This window comes from Terrapene carolina, unplaced genomic scaffold, assembly GCF_002925995.2.
Source record: "Terrapene carolina triunguis isolate 2854851 unplaced genomic scaffold, T_m_triunguis-2.0 Scaffold62, whole genome shotgun sequence".
Classification (NCBI taxonomy): Eukaryota; Metazoa; Chordata; order Testudines; family Emydidae; genus Terrapene; species Terrapene triunguis.
Window position 1 is genome coordinate 8,440,939 of NW_020664413.1, and position 18,893 is coordinate 8,459,831.

Here is an 18,893-nt window from a genome sequence, read left to right on the forward strand (position 1 = left end):
AAATCAGGTGAAATTCACTCCTGTGCTGAGGACCTGCACTAGATCTAAGCACTAACTGAGTCCTACTCGTTAGATCTGGGTGGGGAACAGTTTTCCCATCCTGGGAAAATTTTGGTGATTTCAAATAAATTTTCCCATTCTGAATTGAAGGCGGGGGGAGGTAGTCAAAAGCTTGAAAATTTTTATGACCCAATGATTTGAACAAATGTTTTGGTTCTAGTCAAGCCAAACATTTTATTTTGATAATTTTGAAACATTTCATTTTTATTTGAAATTTTTTTAAAAGATGATTCTTTCTACAAATTAACTTAAATTTCAAAACAAAAAGTCACTTTGAACCAAAAATCGGAACTTTTTGTTTAGATGATGTCAAAACAGGCGGTTTAGACAATTTCAAAACTTTTTTCAAAATTTTTGTTTGAAGCAGGAAGTTCGTCCAAACGGACCCTTTCCCACATTGGCATTTTTAGATGGAAAACCATTTAGTCATACATTTTCTGATTGGCTTTGCCACTTAAATCATGCTCTGAGAGCACATGACTTTACAGCTGAGTCTGCGCTAACTTACACCAAGGGCTGAATTAGACCCCAGGGTCAGGGGAGTACAAAAGTGTCTTTATTTGTATTGATGTAAAGCCTAGAGGCACCCGTCAGGATCAGGTCTACTGTGCTATGCACCGTACTCAACACATAACAGACCGTCCCTGCTGCAAAGAGTTGGGAGAAAAGTAAGAGAGCAAAGAAGGAAGGAAGCTGAAAGCTCTGCAGAAAACCCATTCTACAGTAAGTTTAAAATTGGAGGCACCTCTGAGCAAATCTCTGAAGGGAAAGAATTGCAATAGCAGGCAAACAGAGGAAAGGTTGAAAGGGAACATTTGTACTGGTGAATGAAGAAGAAATTTAAAGAGAAGAAACTCAACCCCAGCCGCTTTCCCCTGTCTCTCACATGTCATTAGCACTATTTATCACCATAGGCCCCAATCAGGAGCCCGTGTGCTTATACTGGGGAGATAACGTCCCTGCCTTGAAGAGCTTACCATCAAAGGCCTTGATATTACAAACACTGAAGCACATGAGTAACTTTATCTCTGTGAGCAGCCCCGTTGGATTTCTTCTCCTTTCACCACTACAACTTTTACCTTTCACCCTTTCCTTTTATTTCCCTCTGACTGTCATTTTTTTTCCCTTCTATCCATCCTGACAGATGGAGGTCAATGGAATTATATAAACCTATGTACATGCTTAGGTATCTGTGGGATCAGGAACTAAGAAGGCAATTGCCACATGACAGAGGAAAAAGAGGGAAAGCTATATCATACAGACAACAATTGTACATAAATATTATGTTCACATAATCATATTGAAATGATTATTCCCTCCCCTAAGCCTAGACATTGTTTGTTAGCAGATCTCTTATAGGCTTGGCTGGTAGCAGTGAGCCTTGAAGAGGGATTTGAAAGAGGAGAGAGGGGTGAGTTGATGGATCAGTTCAGGGAAAAGCGTTCCATACAGAATGGAAGAAAGGGCACAGATATTTGTAGGACCAATGGACAAAAAGATGGTGGAGGCTGGGCCTGTTGGGAGACTGGAGTGGACACGAAGGATGCAATCATAGACAAGAGCAGAAAAGTAGGGCTGGGCGGAGCTGTGAAAAGTCTGTAAGAAGAGGGCAAGAAGTTTGAATATAATATGGTGGGAAAAGGGTAAATCAGCAAAGAAGGGGAATTGGGGTAATGAGATTAGAGTGATGGAGGGAAAATCCTAGCAGCCGTATTTTGAATGGATTGAAGGATTGGAGTCAGGCTTGGGAGGCCGGAAAAGAGAAGGTTGTGAAAATCAAGCTGGGAGATGTTGCTGATGAGATGGGCTTGGGGGAGGAGGAAGAGAGGACAGGATCATGGAAACTCAGGGCAGGTGAGGAGGGTGTGGTCAGCAGTGTCAAAGCAGAGAAGAGCTCAAAGAGGATGAGGATGGATTAGAGGCCCTGAGATGTGGCAACAAAGATTAGAGACCTGTGTTTCACATCACTGCTCAGCCAACTGAGCTTTGCCGCAAGCCATTCCCCCTTCATTTGATTGTTCAAAAATGTGTCTGGAGAAGGGGCCTTCCCCTATTGAAAAGCCCTATAGACTAGACTAGAAAGTGATAACCTTTCTATTATAGGGTTTTTGAAAAATAAATAATTATAAATAAACCCAATAAAATTAGATTCTGTTTATTAAAGTTCCTATTGTCCAGTGTACACTGGACAACCGTAGATTAGCAAACTCGCATTGTTTTAAGTATACCGAGATGTTTGGGTCATCACTGGAGGATGGTAGCAGCTCATGGGGGGGGAGGAGGGAAAGACAGGCACTCATTTCTCTGTAGGGAGATATTGTGGCTTCCCTTTAGAGGTTAGTTCAGGGGAAACATGAAAGGCAAGTAAAAAAATTGTGCAAAGGAAATGATTTGTTTACAGGGCTCCTTGTTACATTAAGGTACGGGAGGTGAAGAAAGGGCTCTGTGCATGATGAATGGGGCATCAATTTAATAAAGGCTAGTACACCGAATGCAAGAAGAGCTTAGAATTAAAGTTGGCCTGTTAAGAGTTGATGAAGCCCCTCTCGGAACAGAGTTAACTACTGTTGCATGCACTCAGGTAAGGCCAGATCTGCAGCTGCTGTGTACTGCAGTAGCTCCTTCCAAGTCAATAGGGCTATGCTGGTTTATGCCAGCTGTAGATCTGGCCCTAAGTAGTCTTGGGTCAAAAGCCTGTTCCCTCAACAGCATAATAATCCTATTTAACACCCCCGCCTCCCGCCACAGCTGAAACTAAATATGATTTCTCAAGAATATCTACTGTGAAAAACATAGGGAACATTATGACTATAATTTACCAATAGTCTACATGTGTGGCCTGTCCATGCTTGATTTTCTGTCTACAGAAGTTGAGAATAAATAACTTCAGCTCCTCTTGAAAGTGAAAAATCAAAGACTGTCCAATGGCATTTTATTGGTGACTAACTTGTCACTACAGTAAAGTGAAACATTAACAAAAGTTAAATAGATACACAGGATCGCTCAGCAAGATTAATTTTCAGCAACGCAGGGCTGGGATCACACAGAGCACAGGAAATTGCAAACATGGCAAGGGAGAAAGGTACAAAGGAAACAGCAAAGAAAAACCAAACTGGTGAGAGATTTTATATTTGTTTTTCTTGCTAATTAAAAAAAAGACTGAGAGAGAGAATGCAAAGAAAATGCTGATGAGTCTAGCAGGATAGGGTTTCTTTCATCTTTGTTGGCTATGGGGTTTAGTGGTTAGAATGTGGGTCTGAGGCTCAAGATTCCTGGGTTCTATTCCTGACTATGCCATTGATACGCTGCTTAGCCTTTGGCAAATCACTTAATTTCATTGAACCAGATCTTCAGATAGTGTAAATCAGTGTAGCTCTGTTTCAGTCAATGCAGTTATGATATTTCACATCATCTAAGAATCTGGCCCTCTGTATCTCAGTTCATCTGGAAATTTACTCTTCTAAAAATATTTGGATTCAAGGTTCCATAGGGCGCTATATTATTATTGCCTTAGGAGGAGACAAATTAGTACTTAAGAGTAATTAACCATTGGAACCATTTCCCAAGGGTTGTGGTGGAGTCTGCATCAGTGGCAATTTTTAAATCAAGATTGGATGTGTTTCTAAAAGATCCCTCTGGGAATTATTTTGGCAAAGTTCTCTGGCCTGTGTTATACAGGAGGTCAGACTAGATGATCACAATGGTCCCTTCTGGCCTTGGAATCTCTGAATCAAGTCAAAAAGAAGATCAGCAAAACAATGAAAATATTGCAATGAATGATATCACTAGTAGCAAATCTTCTCTAAGCGCAGAGTGGAAATAAGTGTACACAAATGCATTGGCCAGGGGGAAAGTAAGCAAGATACCCAAGGAAGTGATGCTGACTAAGGGAGATTAGACATTAGAGTCGGGAGAACCAGCCTGTCTCAATTGCAGCCTGCCCCCTTTGTCTCTCTGTGTGTTTACTCTCCTGTCAGCTTTTCACTGACATACCCTGGGTAGCCCCTCCTAATTCGCCCAATCACCTTGTCTTTTCTAAGCTCTTTGAGAATTCCTCTGATCCCAGGCTTTAGTGTATTCCTGGATCGAGCCAGACTGGGGGTATTCCCGAATAAATAGCATTTCTATTTGTTTCCTCCTGGACTTTTATCGGTGTCAGTTATTTACCTTTCTGGCGCAGTTCCTATAACTAGAGCTCTGCGCAGATACAAATTAATATCCTGGGACCCGACGTGCTGCTCCTTTCCCCACTGTGGTTCCTGGGAGAGCCCTGCAGCGCCGCAGATGCCGATTTATATCCGCAGATATCCACATCTGCGGATATAAGTGTGTATCCGCACAGGGCTTTACCTATAACAGCCCCCTTGCGATCCAACTCCACTGCAAGTCACACATCACAACAACCAAACACACAGCAGCCTGCCCCAGAGCCATAACAAAAATACCAGGATTTCCCAATTTGTCATGCCTCAGACGGGGATCCAATGAATCAAAAGCAAACGAGAAACTGCAGTGGGTATCAGATCTGCAGGACTGGAGAAGAACAATAGTGGAAAATGCCCTAATCATTCATTCACTTGAATGAATTTGAAACAACTTACCAAGGGTCATGGTGGAGTCTCCATCACTGGCAATTTTTAAAAATCAAGATTGGATGTTTTTCTAAAAGATTTGCTCTTGGGAGAGTGCTATGGCCTCTGTGTTACACAGGAGGTCAGACTAGATGATCACAGTGGTCCCTTTTGGCTTTGGTATCTATGAACTCAAAACCATAGGATGCTGTTAGAGTCCCCTATGCAGACATTGGTGGGGTGGAAATTACAGCTACAGTAGAACCTCAAAGTTACGAACACCAGAGTTACAAACTGACCGATCAACCACACACCTCATTTGGAACTGGAAGTAGGCAATCAGGCAGCAGCAGAGAGAGACGCACACACACAAAGCAAATAGAGTACAGTGTTGTGTTAAACTTAAACTAGTAAAAATATAAAGGGAAAGTTTAAAAAAAAAAGATTTGACAAGGTAAGGAAACTGTTTCTGTGCTTGTTTCATTTAAGTTAAGATGGTTAAAAGCAGCATTTTTCTTCTGCCCAGTAAAATTTCAAAGCTGTATTAAGTCAATGTTCAGTTGTAAACTTTGGAAAGAACCACTATAACGTTTTGTTCAGCGTTACGAACATTTCAGAGTTACGAACAACCTCTGTTCCTGAGGTGCTTGTAACTCTGAGGTTCATTAAACAGTTTCCCCAGTTACATCATAAAGAACAACTCTGTTATCCAGAAAGTAGGAAATCTACCCTGAAAAGATGTGATTCTGAATCTAGCACTTACCGATTAGGATTGATTGGACATACGATATTAATAGGACATTTATCTGCTATTATTGACCATGAGCTACTTCAGTGTAACATGTCAAGGAATGGTGTAATAGACCACAGGTAATTCCGTTTCAATTTCAAGGAAGTATATCTTGGGAGCTGAGAAGCTTGGGGCTTGATCCAGCTCCTATTAAAGTCAATGGGAACCCTCCATTGACTTCAGTGGTAATTGGGACAGGCCTCGGGCCTGGGTAGTGTGTGAAGTATTCATTGAAGTGGCTTGGGGATGAGCACTATGTACTGCAAAATGACAAAAGGACTTGAAGAATTTTGAAAAAGCAAATTTGGGGGAACTAAGAAAGCTTGTTGGAGTATGGGCATAAATTAACACAGGCAGGAGAAATGCAAATTAATGTATCAGGTGGAAAATAGAGGTATTCTGGGGGAGGAAGAATTGCACTCCTCCCCCACTGCCACACACACAATATCTGTATGTGTGACCGTGAATTGTTAATTAGATATTTCCTCATGATGCAATATAGCAACAGAAACCCTCCAACTCAGTAGGGACATGCAGAGGCATATCACAAAACAGAGAAGTGGTTACATGGTAAGCAAGGCCGTCCTTAGGATTTATGGGGCCCTACGCAGTATTATTAAACTGGTGCCCCTATGCCCGACGGCAGCCCTGGGGGGCGGGACGAGGCAGCAAAGGCTAGCGAGATGCCTGGCCTGCCTCACGGTGGCAGAGAATCACAGTTCCCCGCAGAGACCCCCATAGCCTCTCCCTCACGCAGAATGGCCATGTAGAGGGTACCTAATTAAAAGCACTAAATTTGGGAATAAAAAATGTCAGTCACGGGTTTTTTGATATACCCTGAAGTTTGTCAGAGATTTATTTGCAAAAACTTTGTAGTAAGGGCGAGTCAGCTGTCCTGCTGAATACAACGTTAAATACGATGGAACACATGATGCAGCTCTTCTCTGTTTAACATTTTCTTAATCAGTATTTCTAAGCTGATTTTATAGTTTAAATGTACTCTTAAGCCTTCATAAAGTAATCATTCCAGATTACTACATATTTAACTCACTGAAACAAAGACATTATTTTAAATTAATCAGTCACAGAGGTTTAGTGTGTTCATAACAATGTTCATTGCTTTTAGAAAAAGGGAACACTAATTATGTTTATGAAGTTTCACCAACTTTAAAAAAAAATGTTTCCAAAGATTTTAGGCATAGCAAAGGATTTTATATCTTACTAAGGTACTGATTTTGCTGGAGGGTTCTCTTAAAACTAGTTAATCAGATAGTCAGAAGTAAGAAAGGGAAACCTGTTTGTCCAACTGTCTGGCAGGAAAGGGGTGTTGCCCCTTTAAGGGCTCTCTTCAACGGGGGAGAGGGGGTGTTCGAAGGGAGAAAGGGATGGACAGATAGGACAGGAAGACTTTGGAAGCAAGTCTTTTTTTACTATAGTAATTAAAAATTAAAATGTGTATTTTAGATAAGGGTGGTCTTTTGAAGAATTTATTTAAAAAACTATATGTCTGAAGATCCAAGCATTTAAGGCTAAAGATGATTGTGCATCTAAAAATCTATGCAAGGATTTTTTAGAGATGTGATTTTATAATCTTCACCAACTCACTAAGGAAATATTTTTAAAGCAAATTTTAAACTAAGGTCCTGTAGACTAACATGTTCTGAGTAAATATTACAGTAATACACAACTGTTTTTGTCAGTAAATTCAGAAACTGACAGTATATACCTGGGGGTTGGCAAATGCCTGTTAAATGGCTTCATTACCACTTGAATGGCTCTTTAACCGTTTCAATGTTGTGCTAATAGGTCTGGCAGGCTGGAAGGCTTTTTCACTTTTAAGTTACTAGATCCCCTCCGGAGTAAGAGTCACCAGACTGCAGCAGCCAGCTGTGGGAGCCTGCAGGAAGAGTCAGAACAGGGATAGGAAATCCAGGAGAGTGGACACTAAGACCCAGGGGTGCCCCAAATTTTCAGGTGCCCTAGCACATGCGTAAGGACAGCCCTGATGGTAAGACTGAGCCTGGAATGCTGAATTCAGTTCTCAGCCCTTTTTTGGCAATTGGAAGGAATTCAGAGAAGACCAACAAAACAGCTGATCTTGTGCAGAAGGCTTATGAGACAGCCATTTGGAGCTGAGATCTGTAGGAACAGCTCATGAGATTTTTGACATCAGTGAAACCAAACCAACCCCCTAGCCTAACATTAAATTAATCTGGGTCCAGATCCAAATACTGGCTCATTGAACCATCTTAAAATGTACAAAGTCTTGAATCTGATTATAATTTTACTTGCACTGGTTTAAGACCAGTGTCACTCCATTGACTTCTCTTGAATTCCTCTTTACTGACACTGTTGTAACTAACACGAGAATCAGCTTAACAGAATTTAAGGCATTTGCAACAACCGTAGATGATCAAGTCTTATTTTGTATTCATTTGCATCTCCCCTTATTTTAGCTATTTTCAGGTTTATTCTCTTAATTCTGCAGAATCAGGGCTCATCTACACTACAGACCCTATTTCAGCACAAGCAGGTTGGCTTAGCACTGTGTGTAGATGCAGTGTAAGACAATAGAAGGAGGAGTTTTTCTGCTGGTATAGGAACATCATCTCCTTGAATGACATTAGCAATGCCAACAGAAGCACTCTTCTGTCAGCATAGCTGCATCTACATGGAGGACATTGTCAACATAGCTCTGTTGCTAGGGTGTGTGTGGTTTTTTTTCACTCTACCGGTAAAAGGTTTAGGTGTAGACCAAGCCTCATTTTCAGCGTCCCGTAAAACAAAATAACATTGATTGCCGGTGATATGAATTTTTCCCCATTTCTGTCTGCTAATTTCTGTTGGTCATTAATGATGTAAATATCTTTGCAATGGTTTTGGTAAGTTGTGTGCTAAGCCCATTGCCTGATACAAGTTTTCTTACTGGTTCTAAGTAAATCACTTAGCTTATGTAAAGCATGGGGTTGTTCACATGCTCAGGATAAGTAGGTGCAGGACTGTGGGAAAATCAAAGCATCTCATTGTACTAGCAGCACGGGAGTCCAGTCCCACATTTTCCATCCTGTTTTTATTACTGGTCTAGCTCGTTGGCTGCTGGAGTTCCCACTGCAGACCTGTGCATTGGGGAAGACCATAGCCTTCTGTTGGAGGGATGCCTGGTGATACACCAGAAAAGCAGCTAGGGCCTGATGCAATGCTCACTGAAGTCAGTGGGAGTCTTTCCATTGACTTCAGTGAGCACTGGATCCGACTCATAATAATCAAGAGAAATATTTCAAATGGACATTTAGGTCTAGTGACTGACTCACTGGGTGACTGTGGGTAAGTCAACTCTCTCTCTGTGCTTCAGTCTCCTCATCTGTGAAATGGGGCTAATATTACCCACCTCACTCATAGAAATGCTCATAGACTATCAGGGTTGGAAGGGACCTCAGGAGGTCATCTAGTCCAACCCCCTGCTCAAAGCAGGACCAATCTCCAGACAGATTTTTACCCTAGTTCCCTAAATGACCCTCTCAAGGATTGAACTCACAACCCTGGGTTTAACAGGCCAATGCTCAAACCACTGAGCTATGCAGAACATTTGGTCTCAAGGGAGACTAAATTAAGGATCCGCTGTATATGCTCTGCGACCCTCAAATGAAAGGCTCTACTGTGCAGGCATGTAAGGTATTGTGATGATTAAAGATCAGGAGACGGACCTGCAGTATTATGGAGTCAGCATAAGCATCCAAAAGTGGGGACAGGAGACCTTTCCTCACAGCTGTGCCAGCAGCTAGGGGTGCTACATCCCCACCAATGCAGTGTATCTTGCACAGTGGCTGCCAGATTCTGACCGGGCCACCTTCTCAGCTGGTGCATTGAAGTCAACCTATGCTGGTCTGCTGCACAGGAGAAGATGTGTTCTTACTGATGATTAAGGTGCAGGGGGTAAAGCCAGGAATAAATTGGTGGGGCTTCCCTTTATGATCAAAAGGCAGTTTTCCTGTGCTCATGTTGGACAAGTGTCTGGTTGTCCATATACAAGATGGTAATGGTCAGACCCAGGTGTCTCTAGACAGGGCAAAGTCATGGATCTTGGGGACGGGGGGACAGGAGCGCTTCAGGGAGTTTTGGTGGGTGTGGAAATGCAAGATGGGAAATTCCAGGAGGGAATGCATACGGGGCTTTATGGCAGGCAGTGTTGTGAGTGTGGGCAATGCAGCAGGGATATTTTTTGTGGAACAGAGCTCCACAGAGTCCTTTGCAGAAGATTTAAGGGGAGGGGCATATAAAGGCGAAGGGCATTGGGTGTCTATTGGTCCAATCCTGCAAGGAGCTGAGCACCCTTAACTCCCATCGTCTTCAGTGGGAATCAAGGGATCACTGCACCGTGCAGGAGTCATTCAGCACCATGGGGAGCACATCAGGAGGCCTCCAGAATGAAGGGTTTCTACGGGGGGAGGGATTTAGGCCTTCTCTCAGGGGGAAATGGGGCAGTGAATTGGGGGGTCCACTTGGGGCTGTCCTGGTGGAGCATGGGGGAGGGCTGTGTACGGAGGGAGCAAATTAAATGGTTCTACAGGGGAATGCAGGATTGCTGTGGGGAGCTGAATGCAGGGGAAATATCAAGTGTATCTATATGCTGAGAGGGACTTATTTAATGGGGTACAGGAACCCATCAGGTCTGCAGTCTGAAAGGGAAAGGTGCAGCAGAAGTTGGTGCAGCAAGTATAACCCACAGGTAGCTTGTTAGAGAGACAAGGTGGATGAGGTAATATCTTTTATGTTGTCACTGTGCTATCCATGGGGTACTTTTCTCCAGCCCACCGTTTAGCTCTGGAAAGAATTGAATAAATCTGTTATTACTGAGACTGGCCTGAGATGCAAACTTTGCTCCTAAAGCTGAGCTTCCACAGACTCCAGGGGTGTTTGGATCTGGCATTTGTTCTTGGGATCATATCTTTGTGGCACACGGTTCTTTGTCGGGCTAGTTCATGCCCGATAGCCGGAGGAGTGCCAAACAAACAATGCAAAGTGCTGAGAACCCAAATCCGTTAGTGATTTAGGATGAGCTACTACAACAGCTCTGTTGTTGTCATTCCTAGTATCATCCCCGCCAGTGCAGAAATGGGCTTGATTAGGGTTAACTTAACTGAATCAAACTCCAAGCCCTGCGGTTGGAAGTCTTCCAGTCAACTCACAACAGCCACATAGCATGGTGTGAGACGAGGCGAGGAGGGAGATGAATGCTTTTCAGAAAAACAAATCCAAGGAAACTCTGTTCACTTTTATTCCTGCAGGAGATGATCCCCCCAAAGGAGGTTTCTCTTCTCAGAAAAAATCCCCGGTGAGTATTACATCGGGCTTCCTTTTTTTGCTTTCTGTTTTGTTCACTCCAAACCTCGCAGGACCGCTCTGTTCCTTCCCCTGTTGTGCTGTGCCTGCAGACAGACACTCCTTCTTGCCTCGGATTGGAATGAGCATGAAAAACTCAAAACAAAATCCCCTCTGCTAACCGGATTAAATTAAGAAAGGGCAGTTTATGGGGGAAAATGAGCTGTCAGATTCTTTGGGAAATGCAGCTTTGATTCCTGCCTTTTTCCTGGAGGCTCCTTCTCTTGCAGGATGGTTCCTTTGAAGTGAAGGTTTGGAAGGCAGGGAGGAGTGTAGGGGCTCCGGAGTGGGCCTATTTATTTGCACAGTTTGTTGTAAAGCCACTAAAGAGGCAGTTTCCAGATGCTGCTGAGCAGTGAAACAGATGCGATGCGAGCACTGGCCATTGCCGCACATTCCAGTGCTCCCTCTCCAGAGTGAGAGGCTCTGGTTTAAATCTTCAGCTGAGATTTAAAGGCAGATCTAGCAAATCATTTTCTCGCCATGCAGCTTTGACATGTGTGCTGCCTCTCAGGCTAGTTCTCATCGAGCGATTGAGACCTACGCATTGTGTCATGCTTCCACTGAGCCCAAAGTTTGCTTTTCCTGGACCTGACTTCTGGGGCCCATAAAAACGGCTGCTATTTTGTGCTTGTAAATGGGAATATTTGCTTTGAATTCTAGAGCCAATGGGAGTTAGGCACCTAAAACATACTTTTGAGGATCTGGGCCCTAAATCAATATACAGACACCTTCATATGGGGCCTGATTTTCAAAGGTGACGAGAGTCAACTTCCTTGGGATCTGTGAGTGCTCAACACTTCTGCAAATCATGCCCTTATCTAGGTAACAGATTCTTCCACCTCTGTATACTTTGAGGAGCTCATTACTCCAAGAGCAGCCGCACTGATTTCAATGGGACTAGTTGCAGAGGCAAGTGCTACTTACTACTCAGTGTCAGTAAGTGTTGCAGAAGCTGGTCCTAAGTATGGATTCAGTCTAATTTTAGATACCCAAGTTTGAAAGTTTTGCCCCAAGGCCACAGAGCAAGTCAGTGATAGAGCTGGGACGACTCAGGATTTCTTAACTGTCAAGCCTGTGTTTGTTTTTATGCCGCCTCCTCCTGCTTCCTAGATAACGCCCCACACGCTGATGCAACATCAGCTTGGGAAGATACCACCTCATTGGTTCCTCGCTACACAACATTGCCACATCATGATGCTGAAGCCAAAACTAAGGACCCGATACTGCAGACAATTGCTACACGCAGCGTTGTAGTTACAGCTGGGCGAAGTTTTTCAGATGAAACTTTTTTTCACTGAAAAATGCAGTCAGGGTGACCAAAACATTTTACAAATCCGTGTCGAATTTGCCATTGTTTTGGTTGGAAGAAAAGATGATTTTTTCCCCCCCTAAAAAATCAAAATGTTTTGTTTCATTTGAAATGTTTGTTTTGTTTGAAACAAAACATTTTGATTTCTTCGATGCACAATGACTTTTCACATTGAAATTTACTTCAATTTTATTTTAAAAAATTAGAAAATGAAAAAATCCTCCAAAACGAAAGGAAATGTTTTGCTTCAAGTCAAACAAAACACTGCATGCCCCAAAATGATTTTTTGATTTGCCAAAAACGTTATTTCTGGTTGACCTAACGCAATTTCACCCTTCACCCCAATTTTTTCCAAATGACCAGAGAACCAAAAAGTCACAGCTCTGTTAGTGATCACTGATGTGAGAAGTGCACTTTGACTTCCAGTGGGTAGTAATCACTACATGTGGCAATAAGCGTCTGCAGAATTGGGCCCTAAATTTGTAACTTTTTTAATTTTCTGCACGCCAGCCGCACAGGACTGTGAAAATCAGGAATCTCTTGCAAATTTTTGGATGGGCTGAAATGTTCATGTAGTCTACTTTTATTTCTGTTTGCAAAAAAAGACAGAATTGCATACTTCCCTTTCTCTGCTTTTTCTTGATAACAAACCACTTGTTGGAGAAAGGCAGACATTACACTCTGGGGTGTGAAAGTGTGTGTGCCTGGGCATGCATCCACACTTGCAATATTTACAAGTTTTTATGATTTGGGGGTTAATTAACAAGGGGTGCTAGTGCAGAAATCTGAGGAATTAAGCCACCTTGTGTAGGATTTCGCTTACAAACTGTATTCCAGACTTTATAGCTACAGAGTAAATAATAAATAACATTAATAACAATTGCTCAACCTGGGCACATGGTCAGAAGGTTTCTGAAGAAACAGGTATGATGGCTGAAGTCTTTATCCCATAGATAAGAGATGAAAAATGTGTTTGAAATGATGCACCAAAATATTTGTGTTTAGACAAATGGGGTTAAATTCTTGATGGTTTAATTTTTTATTCTTTTTTAGTTTACTCATACTGTCTTTCATTGCTCTTGTACATTCCTGGCAAAAAAAAGTATTGTTAAGCTGGTATTTGAGGTGAAAATATTCTGTCACTCCAGGAATTAAAATAAACCCAAATGCCTCAATATTTGGGCATGCTTAAATAAACATATCTATTTTGGCATCTGTATTTGTGTTTTGTGAACCATTTTTGAGGCTGAAAAAAGAGGAGATCAGTATTTCCATCTTTCAGGAGCTAAAATCTACTGGGAAGACCAGATCTCATGTCATTTTGGCCCCATAATATGGCTCTTTAAGAAATTAAAAACACAGCCACCACCCATGAGTAGGCTATGATTTAGTCAGGGCTATTTTTAGTAAAAGTCATGGACAGGTCACGGGCAATAAACAAAAATTCACAGCCCGTGACCTGTCCATGATTTTTACTAAAAATACCTGTGACTAAATCTTGGGGGGATGCCTGGGGCCATCGGCACTAGCTGCCGGGGCCAGCAGACTGCAGCTGCTCCAGCCGGCCGCCCGGGGACCACTGCTGGGGCCAGCAGACCACGGCTGCTCCGGCCACCCTGGGACTGCTGCCAGGGGCCACCCGAGCAGTGGCTGGTGTGGCTGTCCCCGGGGCCACCTGAGCATCTGGCCCTGGAGCCAGCTGCTTGGGCGGCCCTGGGGTCAGCCACACTGGCCACTGCAGAAATCACGGAAGTCGAGGAAAGTCACGGAATCCATGATTTCCACAACCTCAGTGACAGACACTGAGCCCTAGCCACGAGTCAGGCCATGTCTGCACTACAAACTTTGGCTGATACAAGTTATGTTGGCATAATGTCACTGCAGTTAATATGTCACTCGTGCATGACTACTTGGCTTCTACAGGTACTCACCAGGAGTACTTGTGTCTCTGCATAGTGCGGTGCACCATGGGTAGGTATCCCAGTGTGCAGTTTGCCACTGCACTGTCTTTGGGGAAGTTTTGGCAATGCATGGTAGTGCAGAAACGAATCATGCAGAGATAACTGAGAGCAAGGGAGCAAGTTCTCAGCATGCAATTTTCTCCATCCCATTATGTCATCCATATCCCATCATTTTCACGCCTTTTTAAAAAATCCCACGAGCTCACACAGCCCTCCTTGCTGTCTGCCATCTCTGACAGTAGTCTGGAACCTGCAAAGCTCTGCACTATTGTCACAAGTTTTGCAAGCACCAGATCCTCAAGGCCATTTGGGGAGTTGGTGTTAGTGCGTGGCCATAATGGGGTGCTCACATTGGTGGGATTAAAATTAAAGTGTAGACACGTGCACAACGAGGTCGATGCAAGGTGACTTATGTCCACCTAACTTTGCAGTGTAGACCCAGCCTCCGGGTGTAATGGGTCCCTCTCTCTTACTATCTGGGGCTGTCCCTAATTGGTATGGGATAGGCCGTGTTCTGAAGAGGCACATCCCCTGTTGTGAGGAAGCGAGGCTAAGCAGGCGATGCATGGACAAAGGGCGTATAGAAGGAATGACTGAGTCACACTCTGTGGTCCTGTCAAGACTCATTTGTGTTTAAATGAAATCCCTTGAGTTTTTACTCTGCGAGGGTAAAGCTAGCCTCGGTTAGGTGAGATTCAGTGAAATAGCAGCCAAGCTCAGAGGAATTATACACCAGTCATTGTATTTAAAAAAAAAAAAAATCTACTGATACCACAACATTGCTCTGTTCTTGGAATAAGAGAGAGGGGCAGTTACTCTGTGATAAAGGCAGGTTAAGTACTGACTCCAGCCACAGTCGGAGTAAACTAGAGACAGAATCTGGGGGAAGAGGGGTGCAGAACGGGTGAGTGGGCAGAACTGAATTGACCGGGGAAGGGAGTGCCGAATAGCTGAATTGGGCCGGGGGATACAGATTGGCAAAATTGGAAGGAGCTGGTCTTCTCCCTCATTGTAAAGCTGGTGGGACAGTTCCATGTGCCTGGGGCAAGAGAGCCTGGTGGGAGATGGCGGAGCGCTGCTGTGAGAGCCCCGGGGGCAGCCACGGCAACAGAGAGTGATGGAACTGCTAAGACGAATCCTCAGTGGAAAAAGCAGCACCGGGTGGGGAGGGACAGTGGGTGTCCTGCTCAGAAGGCCTCAGCAGAAGGAGCCGTAACCTGTGGGGAGAGGAGGGGACTCACTGGAGGGAATCCCAGCCGCAGCAGGAGTAGCAGATGAACCGTGACTCCTGCTCATTGATGGAGGAGTAGCCGTGGGAGTGAGGGAGCAAAAGAAAAGCTGAAGGAAGTTCAGACCTCAGCGGGTGGAACATGCCTGGGGGAGGGGCAGGTGACCGAGTGTCTGGTTTTCGACTGGAACACCCAGTCGAAAAGGGACCCTGAAGGTTCCGGTCAGCACTGCTGACCAGGCTGTTAAAAGTCCGGTCAGCGGCGCACCAGGGCTAAGGCAGGCTCCTTGCCTGCTGTGGCCCCGTGCGGCTCCCGGAAGCAGCGGCATGTCCCCCGTCCGTCTCCTAATTATAGGGACAGCCAGGGGGCTCCGCACGCTGCCCACCACCCCAAGCGCCAGCTCCGCAGCTCCCACTGGCCAGGAACCGCGAGCAATGGGAGCTGCAGGGGCAGTGTCTGTGGATGGGGTAGCACACATAGCCGCCTGGCCACGCCTCCGCATAGGAGCCAGAGGGGGGACATGCCGCTGCGTCCGGGAGCTGCTTGAGGTAAGCGCTGCCCGGAGCCTGCAACCCTGACCCCCTCCTGCGCCCCTGCCCCAGCCCTGATCCCCATCCTACCCTCCGAAACCCCACATCCCCAGCCCCACCCCGGAGTCTGCACCCCCAGCGGAAGCCTTCTCCCGCCCGCACTCCACTCCCCCGCCCCAACCCCCTGACTCAGCCCGGAGCCCCCTCCCATACTCCGAACCCCTCGGCTCCATCCCCCAGCCTGGAGCCCCCTCCTGCACCCCAAACCCCTCATCCCTGACCCCACCCCGGAGCCTGAACCCCTAGTCAGAGCCCTCACCCCCTCACGCACCCCAACCCCTTGAGCCAACCCAGTGAAAATGAGCAAGTGAGTGAGGGTGGGGAGAATGAGTGACAGAGGGAAGGGGGATGGAGGGAGCAGGGGGTGGGGCCTCAGAGAAGGGGTGGGGTAGGGGGCAGGGCAAGGGTGTTCAGTTTTGTGCGAGTAGAAAGTTGGCAACCCTAGGCGACCCACCTAGGAGAACCTTGACTGCAGCAGTAACCATGGCTGGCAGGGAGCAGCCCATCCTCGGTGCCTGATTTTCACCAGTGTGCCAGAACTACAAGGCTGGGATGTGGATGTTGATCTCCTTGGAATTTGGGATGTTTGGCTGTGAGGTTTTGGATTGGACCCATCTCTGACATCAACTGCACATAGCCTATGGGAAGACATTACTGGGACCAATGCTTATCACAAAGCCAGCGTGTTCCTATTTGTTTCCCATAGAAAGTATGTGGCACCAACTACCCGCTCAGCATTGCCTTCATCGTGGTGAACGAGTTCTGCGAGCGCTTCTCCTACTATGGCATGAAAGGTACGTGGTGTATCTAGTAACCCTGCTTTGCTTTGCTTGGCAGGGCCCCCCTCACCCTGGTCTGTTGTCTTCAAATATACGCCCATTGCTATATTGCACATTGACTCAGAGAGAGTTCTTCAAAGTATCAGTTTAGCTAATTTAAACCTGATGTGCATTCTGGGTCAGGTTTTCCCGTGGCTTCTAATTTTGTCCGCAGACTCTGGTTTGTGTGTGCACTTATTGCATTTACACGAGCAATGTGGGAAACTCTGTGGGCAAGGGCATGCTCACCCAAAACTTGCTTGTGTAAAATCAGAGGCTAGGATCGGGCTGGCGGAAAAATATGTCCCTTTATGCACTCTGGACATCGATACACTTACAAATAGAGGGGGCCTGAAACCAGACTAGCCCGTCAGAACCCCTTCCAATTTCAGTGGGTGGGAGAGTCAGATTTGAAACCATGGATCCACATTTGCACCTACAGGTTTGGTTTCAGATCAGATGCCAAACTGGGAAGGGGGCTTCTATCTGACATAGCTGGAATCTCCCCGTGAGGTTGCAGTCTCAGAGATTCACTTGGTCTTGCTAGATTTCCACCATTCAATATCAGCTGATTTCAGGACAGCTTTGCCATATGGGATCAACCATTTGCAGATTTGTGGACAATAATGAATTCTAATCCAAATCTTAATCCTTGATACGGTAGCAAAATATGCCCTAGTCTTAACCTGATCCCAACACTGCCTCCTCGTGTCACCTTTGCTTACAGGGTGCAGCACAATCTTTGGCAGCCTCTGTTCCAGCCCATAGGCTGGTGAAGCAGCTGCTTCTGTTCCACATGCCTCTGTAGGTTTCTAAGCAGCTGGATCGGTATAAACGCAAATCCTGTAGCTCTGCCCTGGTCTCCCTTGAAACTGACCTTGCAGACTGGTTGCTGCACAGAATAATGTGGAGCTCTACCACCTGGCTATTCCACCCTAACTGCCCACCATGCTACCCTCTCCCTGTGGTTTTAAACCTCCTGGCTGTCCTTATGCCAGCCTTACCCAAAAGAAGTGAATATCACCCTTACTGAATTCGTTCAGGTGACAGACATCCAGATCCTGTCCTTGTATAAGACAAAGCCCTAGCTGAACTCAGGATCAGCCTCATAAAAGAAAACAGGCCCATTACATGTCACCTCACTGTCCACATGTAACTACTGAACTGCTGTGGACCACTGATGCTCAGGGCACGTGTCCTCAGGCAGAGGGGGAGTGTACTGCATACTGGCAGAATGTGGGTCTTTGTCCCCCTCTAAAAGCTGGACTATGTTAAGGAGTTTATAAGTCTGCTTCTGTGTCCAAGATGATGACTTGTTCCTTTAGCTCAGGTAGGAGGGGCTCATGATATTAAATATGGAGGTCCTGGATTTGATCCTAGCTAGGGGCCCTACTACTATAGTATGAAAAGGATCTAATGAGAAGTGTAATGATACCTGACCGCAAGACAGGCGGGGAAAGAAAAGTCACAAAGGCGAGTCCAAGACTTTTAATTCTTTCCATGCCATTGTGTGCATCATAGTCTTATACAAACAATTCAGTTGATCTTAGTCCCAGTGATTTAACCCACCTTGTTCACCTGCCTGGTTGTGTGTATGGATCATCTGACCTGTTTTGTTTGTTTCCTTTTTTTCAAGCCGTGCTGACTTTGTATTTTCTCAATTTCCTCCACTGGGATGAGAACTTATCCACCACCATATACCATGCCTTTTCAGGCCTGTGTTATTTCACACCTGTCATTGGAGCTCTCATCGCTGACACATGGCTGGGAAAATTCAAGTAAGGAAGGAAACCTCTTTAGTTCAAATATACTAACCGCCAGCTTTTCCCCTCCAATAATGAGTGAACAGCTGATATGCTTGCTGAAGCCTATCATTTTCAGGGCTGCCATAAAAGAAGTGCTTCATCACTCGCACGTGGGGAATCATGATGTGTGTATTGTGGTGGCACAATATTGTGGTGATGGGGCACAGGATTCCAAGATACCCCGTGAGGCTCAAGGTACCTGTAGAGCACGATGGTAGGCATGGTATAAAAACCAAGAGAGAGAAGATGCTGGAGCACTACTTTTAATAATGCTCTGTATTTCTCTTCCACCTGAGGCTCAATAAATGATTTACAATGATTAACAAATTAAACCCCATAAGTCCCCTCTGAGGTAGGCAACCATTATTTCGCTAATTT

The 18,893-nt window shown here is 45.1% G+C and overlaps 1 protein-coding gene across 2 annotated transcripts in view; it reads left to right on the forward strand.

Moving 5' to 3' along the window:
• Positions 1 to 3,099: 3,099 nt before the first annotated feature.
• SLC15A2 (solute carrier family 15 member 2) overlaps positions 3,100 to 18,893 on the forward strand; it is a 65,076-nt gene continuing 49,282 nt past the window's right edge. Inside the window, exons 1-4 of one of the 2 annotated variants that reach the window (XM_026647399.1) lie at positions 3,100 to 3,175; positions 10,707 to 10,753; positions 16,599 to 16,686; positions 18,347 to 18,488. In XM_026647399.1, the coding sequence (XP_026503184.1) occupies positions 3,127 to 3,175; positions 10,707 to 10,753; positions 16,599 to 16,686; positions 18,347 to 18,488 (326 nt within the window). In that variant the 5' untranslated portion in view covers positions 3,100 to 3,126. Of the gene's footprint in view, positions 3,176 to 10,621; positions 10,754 to 16,598; positions 16,687 to 18,346; positions 18,489 to 18,893 lie in introns of those variants that run through there. The other variant, XM_026647398.1, reaches the window with a different exon arrangement.